At 62.1% G+C, this 11,692-nt stretch overlaps 1 protein-coding gene across 2 annotated transcripts in view; it reads left to right on the top strand.

The window, feature by feature from the left end:
- The first annotated feature begins 1,358 nt into the window (after positions 1–1,358).
- Positions 1,359–11,692, top strand: part of DTX1 (deltex E3 ubiquitin ligase 1) — a 32,624-nt gene continuing 22,290 nt past the window's right edge. For both annotated transcript variants that reach the window (XM_079763113.1, XM_079763112.1), the window contains exons 1-2: positions 1,359–1,496; positions 1,954–2,916. In XM_079763113.1, the coding sequence (XP_079619239.1) occupies positions 2,658–2,916 (259 nt within the window). In that variant the 5' untranslated portion in view covers positions 1,359–1,496; positions 1,954–2,657. The remainder of the gene's footprint in view (positions 1,497–1,953; positions 2,917–11,692) is intronic.

Raw genomic sequence — 11,692 nt, 5'->3', positions numbered from 1 at the left:
AGCCATCGGTGGGGCCTAGGCTAAGATCCCAGAGCTCAGGGGTCCTGGGGAGCCTTATCCCTGCAGCGCTGGCCCTGCCCCCCAACAGAACCTCTCTCTCTAGACTGCGCAGGCCCAAGCAAGCAGCAGCGTTGACCCAATCTGGAAAAGCCCATCAGGCTCGGGGCTGCGGACAGAGCAGGGGCCTGGGGAGGGGAGGTCACTCCCGCTGGCTGGGGAACCGGAGTTCAGGTTCTGGGAAAGCGCCCCCGAGCAGCCTGCCCATGACCTCGGCTAGTTTATCACCATCTGCCCTGGGGAGGAAGGGGAGCGTGGGCCGCCCTGGGCAGGCTCCCAAACAGGCCACTGACCCCCATCTGCTGCCCAGACTAGAGTTCCCGGATGCATCCTTCATCTTCCCTAATCTAAACACCCGCCCGCCCCGGGTGGTCCACCCCTCCCAGCTGATGTGTGTCCTCAGCTGCATCCAGCTTGCCAGAGGAGGGAGAGCCGGCCAGCCCATCAACACTTGAGCCGCTGCCATCATCACCTGCATCCCTTTCCAGCCAGCCAGCCAGCCAGCCCTCACCCAGCATTTATTGAGCACCTATTGTTTGCAAGCAACTGTGAACGAGATGAGGAGGGCTTGCACTTGTCTTCTCCGAAAGTCTCTGCCTCCTGGCCTAGGACCCCCACCACACCCCCGGCAGGATGCTGCTGCTACCCCACTCACCTGGAGCAGGTGTGGGCGTTGGGGACTTGAGCTCTGGGCTGGCAAATTGGATTCTAGGAGAATCTGCTCTGGGTTGGTGTTTGGGCACTGCTCTTAGCTGCTGTGTGATCCTGGGCCTGTTTCTTACCCTCTCTGGGCCTCAGTGTCCCTCTGTGTACACTTCAGATTCCATGATTCTATTCGGCTCTGAAATGGGCCCCACCTCACTCCCCGCCCCCAGAATAATTGAAGAAGAGAATGCTCCTCTAGAATGGTTTTAAGATCCTTCTTTAGACAATCTCTGGGTCTTACTAATTCAGCCAAGCACTTACTGAGCACCTAGTATATGCCAGGCCCTGGACTGGGCAACGGGAATGTAAAGATGACCGAGCTTCAAGCAGGCGACCCACCGGCACCTCACCCCATGCCTTGCGCCTGCTTGGGGTAAGGAGACCTCCTGGGTCCCCGGCGGGCCTGGCGAGGATTTAGGGCGCCCCAGGGACTGGTGTGTGAGCGCCCAGGGCTGTGATCTGTCTCCTCCCCTTCCTCCTCCGCCCTCTCCTCCCCTCCTCCCCTGAGCGCGGCCGCGGCCGCCTCCCACCCGCGGGATCCCGGCGGCCGGCAGCCGGCTCACGCGTCCGTCCGTCGGCGGCGTAGTCTGTCCGCGCGTGGAAAGCCCAGCGGCCCGGCGCGGGCGGCCGCGGGAGGAGAGGGCGCGGAGGCGGGACCGCGGCTCCCTCCCGCTCCGGGAGGCGGCGGCGCTGAAGCGCGATCGGGAAGGCAGAGGAGAGGCAGAGGCGAGGCGGTGAGAGCGCGGGGCTGCGGGACCCCACCCCTGGCTCCTGCGGGCCCACGCGCGCTTTGGGAGGGCTGGGCTCGGGGAGGGGGCTCTCACCCCCAGGGCGGGAGCCAGGACGACCCAGCTCCGGCTTCGCCTCTCCCAGGACGCGACCCCCGAGGGGCCTGGGCCGCGCCTGCAGCGCCGCGCATCCCCGCGCATCCCCGCATCCCGGGCTGGGGGAGGAGCGCGCCCGGGAAGCTGAGGAGGGGGCTTCGCAGGCGAGAGTCTCCGAAAACCCTCCCCTGGCCCCCGCCCTGCCTCCGGCCTGCCCCTAGGGACCGCGGGCGGGACCCCTTTCACCCCCTTGCTGCCCACCCCCACCGGTTCCCCATTGTTCTCCGGCGATCGCTCTCCGGGGAAGGGAGAGGGGGTGCCGCGCTCTGTTCTTAAAGGGCCCTCTCTCCTTCTTGTCTCCCGGCAGGTCGCGAGCACGAGTGGGGTGGGGCGTGCCCGCGGGCCCCCGCCCCCTGGGCCCTCCGCGCAGCTCGGGAGCCGCAGCCGGGAGGCCGGCTGGGGACACGCCGCCCCGCTCCCCCGTGCATTCTTCAGCCACCCAGGCCTCCCAGGACGCGTGGAGCAGGGCCCCGGGGGACAGGGACACCCCTGTCGGCAGGAGCCGTCGGTGGGGCGGCCGAGAGGAGGCCAGCAGCCCCACCGGACCAGGCGCCGGGCCTGGGACGCAGTTGCGAGCGCAGAGGGCTGGCTGGGCGCCGCCGAGAGCGGCAGGCTGGGCCCCGCCTCGGGACAGGCCCTGCGCTGACCGACCGGGAAGAAGGACAGACCAGCCGGCAAGAGGCTGGACCGGGAGCAGGGGCGGCTGTCCCTCTCCCTTCGCTGAGCCGAGGGATCCAAGGAATTTAGAGCCACCACGTTTGTCATAAGAAGGACACTTGCTGCCGGAGCAACACCGTCACCGAGACCGGCCGCGGGGACGGGTCCGGGAGCCTGGAACACCCCACACGCACATAGCTGAGGCCCCTGGGCCTCCTGGAGGCCAGGCAGGCAGCACGGAGGCCACGCAGGCCTGGCTGCCTCCCTGGGGAGAGGGGACGTCCCCCGCCCGCTCCCCGGCCCCGGCGCTGGGCCGGTCACCGTGGGGTCCTGGCCCCCGAGGCGGCAGCAGCCATGTCCCGGCCAGGCCAGGGTGTCATGATGCAGGCGAACGGGCTGGGCTTCCCGCCGCAGAACGTGGCCCGCGTGGTGGTGTGGGAGTGGCTGAATGAGCACAACCGCTGGCGGCCCTACACGGCCACCGTGTGCCACCACATCGAGAACGTGCTCAAGGAGGACGCCCGCGGCTCCGTGGTCCTGGGGCAGGTGGACGCCCAGCTGGTGCCCTACATCATCGACCTGCAGTCCATGCACCAGTTTCGCCAGGACACAGGTGAGTGGACTGGCTACCCACCGCACCCCACCCCACCCTACCCCACCCCACCCCACCCAAGGGCCAGGCTGAGCCACTCACACCACCAGCATCACTCCCTCGCACCACCTCTCCTGGTGAGATGCTGAAATCCCCCAGCATCCCTCAGGAGGGAGCCTGGGGCTTCAGGAAGGCCAGTCTGCTGATCCAACCTCCCCCCCACCACCTCCCCCCAAAAAGGGACAGCCTGGCCTCGTCCAGTTTAAGAGTTCAGTCCCAATCCAGCCTCTTAGTTGCAGGGCCTTGGGCAAGTTACATCATCACCTCTCCGGGGCTCAGTTTCCTCATCTGTAAAATGGGTCCATAGCTCTCACCGCCGTGTGAGGATCGAATAAAACGGGGCTCACTGAGCACAGAACGTAGGACACGAGCGCTCAATTATCGCAGTGAAAGGACTCGCCATGCACTTCCTCACTTGATTCTTTTCCATCACGGGCAGTTCCGTCTTACGATTGCGTTAGTATCAGCCGTCATCCCATTTTACAGAGGAAGCAACTGAGACTCACGCAGCTAAGGGATTTAAACTCAGAGCTGGGATTCAAGCCCAGGCCACTGACTTCCACAGCCAAAGCTCTGAACGGGTACCCTATACTGGCTCCCCGTGTTGGTGGTGTGGGGATGGTATGATGCTGGTGGTGTTGATGGGGGGCGGGGCCGTAATGACGGAGGAGAGAGAGTCGGTGGTGGGAGTAGCGATTGTGGTGCTGACGGCTGTGTTGGTGGTTGTCTGGGGGTCGATGAGATGGGGTGGTGGTGATGGAGAGAATGAGGTTGGTGGCCGTCTTGGCGGTGGTGTGAGAGGTGACAATAGCGATAAAAATGGGGAGGCCCAGTCCCGGCGTTTTGGTTCCGGAGATGTGCCATCACCGTGGCCATCTCCCCGCGTCGTTGCCTGGTGGTCTCTGTGCCAAGCTGGTGGGCAGTGCGGGATGGTGAGGCCCGGCCTCCTGGAGGCTGCCGACGGATCCTTGTCCTGATCGATCCTGAGGGCCAGCTGGTGGGAGTTTGGGGGCTTTGCTGGGAATCCCTGGATGGCAGAACCACATGGAACAGAGAGTAGGACACGTCCCTTCTCTCTAGAGCCGTGCCATCCGATACGGCAGCCACGAACCCCAGGTGGCTATTGAAATTCACATGAATGAAAGTTAAACACAATTTAAAATTCAGTGCCTCGGTCCTGCTAGCCACTAGCAAGTGCTCAGTAGCCACCTGCGTCGCACGGCGGACCCACGGGACAGGCAGATCCAGAACGGGGCCATCATCGCCACGTGCCGGAGGGTCACTCTGCTCTAGAACGCTGCGCGGTGCCCGCCGAATGGTCACCGAGTGTGGAAACCAGGCGAGCCCACAACAAATGGTTTATTGACGTTACTTCTCAGAACATCTCTGTTCCCATAACTCCGGGCACTGACTGCGGCCCCTGGCGTGCGAGCTTTCATTCGCGCCACCATGTGACCGTTTATTCATTTCCTGCTGTGTGTCCGAGCCTGTGCGGGGCACTAAGCCACGGCCAGGAGCCGGCCCTGAGCAGAGGGTCGGCCCTGAGCACGGGGGCCCTCGGCTGGAGGTCCCGGTGGAGTTGGTGCAGTCGGAGAGCAAACACACACGTGATCTCACAGATCATCGGCTGCAGGTCTGCGAGCATGAAATAAACCTGGCCGCGGGCTGGTCACGGAGGGCTCATTGAGGAAGGGGTGTTAGAACAGGAGTTTGAAGAGTAAGTGAAGGGCGCAGTGTTCCGGGCAGGGGGGACAGTGCAAAGGCCCTGTGATAGGGAGGAGAGGGCGTCCAAATTCATTGCGTTTGGTGCGTAATTGTGGGGAAGGCGACACAAGATGAGGTGGGAGCCCGGCCTGGATGGCCACGAGAATGACTTCAAATGTTTCGAACAAATCACCATGCTCTGGTTTCTCCCGGAGGCTGAGGTCGGCCGCAGGAGGTGGCTTTTCTCGCGGCTCCGAGTTTGGTGTTTTCTGCAGATTCAGAGCTAGTGCTCGGTGGGAATGTTCCAGGGTCTGGTGTGGGGAGTTGGGTTCCTTAGAACAGGGGTAGTCCCCCCAAGGCTGCCTAGCTGGCCAATTTGTCTTTGATCCCCCCCCCACCCCTGTGTTGGGGCCCTTTTCTCGTCACAGCACCCCCACTTGGGGTCCTCGCTCCTCCATTCCCCCCTTCAGCAGGCCCTTCCTCTCCGCCGCACCTCTGCCACAGTGCAGCCTCTCTGGGTCCCCCAGAGGTTCAGCGTCAGTCCCTTCCCCACACCCCTCCCGGAACTGCTCACTCCACACCTGCCCCTGTTTGCCGGAAAAGGGAAAAAAGCCCTCATCCCTCCCTGGGCTCCTGGGAGCCTGCCCAGACCCCAGCGAGGGAGGAAGCCTGGGAACCTATGGGGCTGGTGGGGGACCTCGAGAGCCTGGCAAACTGCTAGAGGGAGGGGCACGAGGCCTCCCCACCGGACCTGTCCTAGTGTGCGCCCCACTTCTCCCAGGACATCTTGTCCTCATTGCTAATGGTCCAGGGAAGACCCTCAGGCAGGTGTCCTCACCTCCCCCGGCCTCAGTTTCCACATCTGTGAAATGGACAACAGCGTCGCTTTGCGAGGTTGCGAGGAAGGTTGTTGGGTTAATGGAAGGAACTAAGCCTGTTATTTTATCCCACAAACCTTGACTGATCGTGTGCTGAATATTATGGATGCACAAGACGAGTGGCAGATCCTAAATCTTAAAAAGATTCTCTCTTCTCTCTTCTCTTCTCTTTTCTCTTCTCTTCTCTTCTCTTCTCTTCTCTTCTCTTCTCTTCTCTTCTCTTCTCTTCTCTTCTCTTCCCTTCCCTTCTCTTTCCTCCTCCTCTCTCTCTCTCTCTCTCTCTCTCTCTCTCTCTCTCTCCCTCCCTCCCTCCCTCCCCCCAACAAAACAATATAAAGTTGTAAAACCCAAAGCTTGCATCTATGTACTGAAATAGACACAGCTTCTATCTAGATCTTGTCATTGTAAAATTCTTGACACGTCCCTTGAGGCCGAACTTGAACTTGGGGGATACAGCAGCATGCCCAGCTTTGCTAGTGCCCTAACATTGGAGCCAGCAGGCTTCCCAAGAAGGTCAGACAGGACCTATTTTGGCCTGTGTGGGCCCCGCAGTCTCTGCTGAAACAGCTCGCCGCCGCCGCGGTAGCGTAGGAGCAGCCCCGGACGTTGTGCAGGTGAATGAAGGCGGCCGTGTTCTCACGCTCAGCTCGCGAGCCGCGCAAAAGCAGGCGGGAGGCAGTGGCCTGGGCTGCAGGGTGCCAACCCCTGCCCATCGTGTTCTTATCCTGCACGTGGGGCGAGCCAGCGCTGGTGCCACGGCTCGCCCGGCGCGGCGTCTGCTGAGATGCAGGCCTGCGGTGTGTGCCGGGGTAGGCGCCCATGCGTGTGCGGCACACACGGCACCAGCCCGCGTGAACGCCGCCGGGAAAGGAAATCCAGGTGACAGGCTTGGCCCGCAGGCCGGGGCTGCTGTGTGTTCAGCCGGCGCCCCCTCACCTCTCCCTCGTGGGCTGCTCCCCACGGCATGTGAGGTTCCCTTTGAAGCCTGGCAGGTCCATGTGGCGGGGAATGCGGTGACCCTGGGCCACATGACCCCCCCGAGGGGCATTTGCCAGCCCCACCCCCTCCCCCGGAGCCTGGCTTTTCCACGCGGTCCCCACAGCTGGACAGAGATGTGACTTAGCCGCTTTCCCGGCAATTCCCAGATTCCTCCCTGGGCTCCCGTGGCGGGGGCAGGGCGGAGGGGCCCCTTTCTGACTGCCGGTGTCTCCCACCCTCCTCTCCCTCTGCGGCTGGGGGAGCGTATGGCGGCCTTCTGCCCATTCTGTAGCTGGGACAGCTGAGGCTGGGGGAGGCCAGGCTGGGGACCATCCACAACTGCTGTCCCCAAGGCTCAAACCACGACTGTGCCTGCGCTCCCAAGCTGCCAGGCTGGAGTAACAGGTGGCCCCTGGCTTCCGCATCTCCCAAGCCCACATCATCCCTTGGATGGCGGGCCTGGGCTCCACGCAGGCCCGGTCCCCGCCTTTAAGGGCACATCTGTCTGAAGACACGCTCGGGCTGTTGGGGACTGGGTGGGGCCGGCCGGAGGGAGGAGCAGTCATCACCAGGGAAAACACTGCCGGCCGGAATGTAGACTCCTAGGCAGGTCATTGTACAGCTAGAAGACTGAGGCTCAGAGAGGGTGAGTAACCTGCCCAGGGTAACACAGCCCAGCCATCCCAAGCTGGAACCCAGGCCTTTCAAACAGTTCTCAGGGATGAAGAACAAGGTGACCTTCAATGCTGGGCTGAGAAAGTCCCCTCTCCCTTCCCCCCTTGAGAGCCGAGTTGGGGTTTGTTGTCAGGATTTCTACCAAGTCAGGAACAGCCTGTGCAACCCAGAGGCCTCCAGGGCCAGCTCCCTCGTTGCAGGACCCTTTGGGACCCTCTCCCAGCCAAGCACGGAGGCACAGGGCGCTGGGCCTGACATCAGGGCGAGAGGGTTATGCATGTTTGGGTGGGAGGTGTCTGTTCCATGTGGCGCAGGTTCGTCCACACACGGGTGTCTTTCATTCCCACCTGTCACACTGCCTCCATTTCCACCATTGCAGAGCCTTCCCCTCCCCACCCCACCCCCACACACACACCTTTTGGCCTCTGGCTGCTTGTCTGGCTCCGGAGTCTCTTCTGACACCATCAGTCCATCCTCACTTTTATTTACAGTCAGAGGTGCCTGCTCAGGGCCAGGCCCTGGGCTGGGTCCTGGGGACCCCTGCCTAATGGATGTAGGAGCCCAGTGGAGGCAAAGGCCGAGAAAATGATGGGAATAGCAGCTGAGCCCTCTGACCCTGAGGCCACAGATAGAGATCTTGGCGGGCTCTGTGACCATGGGCAAGCCCCTCCCCCTCTCGGAGCCTCCGTTCCTTGCCCTAAAATGGGAACAAGAATAGGCCCTGCCAGAGAGGGTTGTCGTGAGGATTAAATGAGGTAATACAGGTAAAGCACAAAGAACATCACTTTGCACATAATTAGCACTCACGCTCAAGTAGGAAACATGTAAGTGCCTCACAGGAGAGGTACCTTGGGCGGGGGATGGGGGAAGTGTGTGCCTGAGGCCCCTGAGAGGGAGGACTTCCTGGAGGGGGAGTCCTCGGAAGGTCTGTATGGTTTGAGGAACGCTTTGAGGTGGAGGGAACAGCGTCAGCAAGATCCCGGACAAGACCTGGGGCCCGGGTGGGGTGGGAGGCTGTGACAGGAGAGAGGAGGAGGGGGGAGGGGGAAGGGAGGCCTCTTGGGTCCCCTGGGGCCTGGCTGGGCTGCCAGCTGCTGCTTTTTAGTGGTCAGGCCCCAAGGGACCCAGAGCCACGCTGCAGAACCAGCCCTGTTAATTATGGGTCCTCAGAGGCCGGAGCTGGAGCTGAGGCAAACACTTCCTTCCAGTCGGCGGGCTCTCGCCACCAGCCAGCAGGCATCGCCCCATTTGTCACTTAGCAAGGCTGAGGCGCAGAGGGAGCCACCGGCCCCAGCAAGGAAGAGGTGGGCCGGAGATTCAGATCCCGGTTGGCAGCGCCCACCCCACGCCCACCCCGCCAGTCCCAGCACCTTGGACAGCGCCGTCCGGGCTCTGCCCACTCCTGCAGGGTTAGGGGTGAGGGATCCTGGGTCAGATCCTCCTCCCGGCCCCTCTCTCTCCCGTCACGTTCCTGTCCCCCTTCTCCCCTCTCCATCCTCTCCTGCTCTCCCCCAGCCCTCCAGCCTCATGGGTCTACGGGAGCTGTTGAGTCCGACCTAGAGCTGCGGGAGGTGATAGAAGCTGTGATGGGAGGTGGTGGGCTGGAGTAGGGAGGTGATGGGGAAGGCGATGAGAGCTGGGGTGGCGGAGGGATGGGAGGCCATGGGGGCTGTGATTGGAGCTACTCATGGTAAGGTGGAGGGAGGGGGCAGGAAGAAGCGGGTCAGCTGGGGAGGGTAACAGCGCTGTCTGTCGTGGGGAGGTGATGGGAGAGGCGACAGGGATGCCGTGGGGGCTGTGACCGAGGGTGGTGAAGAAGGTGAGCGTGTAGGGGAGGCATGGGGTTCTATGGGGAGGTGGCAGAGGATGTGGTGAGCAGGTGGTGAGGAGGGGCCAGCGTGGGAAGGGGATGGGCAGGGCTGGTCACAGGGGAGGCGCCCCTTCAGGCTGTGGACAATGGGTCCCTAGCTTCCTCCTCAGCGTGGAGTTGTCAGGGTGTGGAGGTGCCCAGAGCCCTCCAGACCTCCCTCCCCCCACATCTGTCTTCCTCCTTCCTCTCATGCCTTTATCACGCTCCGTGGGAACCGCTCCCCAGGACAGCTGCCCGCCCCCCACCATCCCATCCAGCCTCCCCGCTGCCCCTGACTGATACCAGCCAAGAACATGGGGCCCCAGATCTGGAACTGTCTGCCTCGGGGAGCCTAGCTGGTGAGGCCCAGACTCCAGACTTCCTAGCTGTTCTCCAGGGATGGGGGCGGGGAGGGGTGTGACTTGGGGTAAACCACATTCCCTCCCTCAGCCTCAGTTTCCTCCTCTAATATGGGTCCAACTACAGCACCCATCTCGTGGGATTTGGGTCAGTATTCATTCATTTATTCAGCGGGAATTTAATGAGCACCTACTGTGTGCCAGACACGGTCCTTAGTACCATGGGTGCACAGACTGCTGCCCTCAAAGCCTTCTGTTCTGGTGGGTGAGGTGGCAGGTGCCACAGGAGCCACACACTGAGGAGGTGCCGGGGCGCCGGGCTATTCCCGACCCTGCGGCCTCAGGAGCCCCAGGTCCTGTGTGGCTGCGCCCACTCGAGCCAAATGCCTACCTCTCTGGGCTCCTCCCATTGTCTCTCTGGAGCTGCGCCAGGCTGCCACCTCCACATGCCCAGGCAGGAGAGGCCGGCAGGTGATAGGGTCCCGGAGGGAGTCGGGCACCAGGCCTGGAGCTGAGCGCCCTGAAACGCAGAACAAAGGACGAGGCAATCAAAGGAGGCAGCACTGGCGGCCACCACGGTCCTGCCAGCAGCTGCGGCACAGCCACCTCCTCTCCCGGTGACAGGCTGGCCCTGCCGCCACCAGCCCTCATCCCCTCTCCCTCCGACTGCAAGCCAAGCGCCGGGGGAAGCCTAGAATTTACCCGAAATCGCACCTTTCTGGAGCCCTTCCCACTCCTCTCTTCTGGGAACAAAGCTTCATTCATTCCAGGTGCTGGTCACCTGGTCCTGTGGGAATGGGAGTCAAGGGGCCTGGGGTCAAGGTGTACGTCTAATTTGTAAGGGATTTGGGCCATCTCTCTCTCTCTCTCTCTCTCTCTCTCTCTCTTTCTCTCTCTCTCTCAGAACCAGTTTCCCCATCTAGACAGAGACTGGGAATTCAGATGGTTACAGGCCTGGGCAGCTAACAGAAGTGTGTGCAGTGGCTGGGAAGGCAAAGGTTTTCAAATGTTGTTCTCTAGTGCCCGGCACACAGTAGGTGCTCAATAAATACTTGAAGACATGAACGAGGCCACTGTGGCTCAGCTTCCATGAACTGTTGCCAAGAAGGCCAATCCTTGTGGCCACATCTTTGGATATCTTGGTATCGTTGAAATCCAGGCTTGAGCAAGCCCACCCCAATGTTTAAATGCCTGGCCATTGCCACTATGCCAGGGGGGTCTAAACCCAAATGGAAACCAGACGGCGTGGCTCCGTGGTTGAGCATCAACCTATGAACCAGGAGGTCACGGTTCTATTCCCCGGTCAAGGCACATGCCCAGGTTGCAGGCTCAATCCCCAGTGGGGAATGTGCAGGAGGCAGCCGATCAATGAGTCTCTCTCGTCATTGATGTTTCCATCTCTCTCTTCCTCTCCCTTCCTCTCTGAAATCAACAAAAAATATATTTTTAAAAATAAGAATAAGTTTTAAAAACCCAAATGGATTGGGAGCCAGATGACTGGGAAGACCCCACACAGAACCATAAAGTGGGGAGAGCCAGCTTCCTGCGGCCAGCGGCCTCAGGGTGAAGGTGGTGACCTCTCTGACTGCCCTGCAGCCCCTCGGCCTCGCCGGGCACGGCTGGAGAGCCCCCTCCCCCTCCCCCTCCATCCCCACTGCCCTGGCCCAGCAGCCAGCGGACCCCGCGGAGCCTGGCCAGCCTCAGACGTGCAGAAACCGCTAATGGGCTGTTGCTCAGCCTGACAAGCCCACTGGGAGAGCTTGTGGAAATAGAACACTGTGGGATTATTGATCCCAGGGCGCAGGGGTGGCGCCTGGCCGCAGACTGCAGTTCGGACCCCAGCCGGGCCCCTGCCCCAGCCAGACCTCCGTGCCTCCCAAGGAGTCCTGGGAGTCAGCCAGCCCTGAGGGTCCTCAGTTGTGGGGTGGGGAGGGCGTTAAAGGAGAGGCGCTGGGTCACAACGTGAGTTCTCTGAATGCAGACAGTTGTTAGGGTTACTTCTGGGTTGGTGAAGGATTCGGCCAAGTCCCTTCTGGGGCCCGGCATCCAGTGGGTGCTCAGTTCATGCTTAACCCTCTGCCCGGCCCCTAGTCACGGGCCTCCGCCCGCCGCGGGACTCCCCCACCTGACAGGATGTCCCCTGACTGCCTCCCACAGGCCCCTTCCCGTCAGGGTCTGCGGGCCCCCAAGCTGAGGTCACTTCCCTCCGGGAAGCCGCCCCCGGGGGAGGGCTCCCTGCTGGGCCGGGGAAGGAACCCTTTGGAGGCTGAGGGGCAGGCAGGAGGGCGCAGGGG

This window comes from Cnephaeus nilssonii, assembly GCF_951640355.1.
Source record: "Cnephaeus nilssonii genome assembly, chromosome: 22".
NCBI lineage: Eukaryota > Metazoa > Chordata > Mammalia > Chiroptera > Vespertilionidae > Cnephaeus > Cnephaeus nilssonii.
This window is presented reverse-complemented; position numbering and strand designations above follow the sequence as displayed.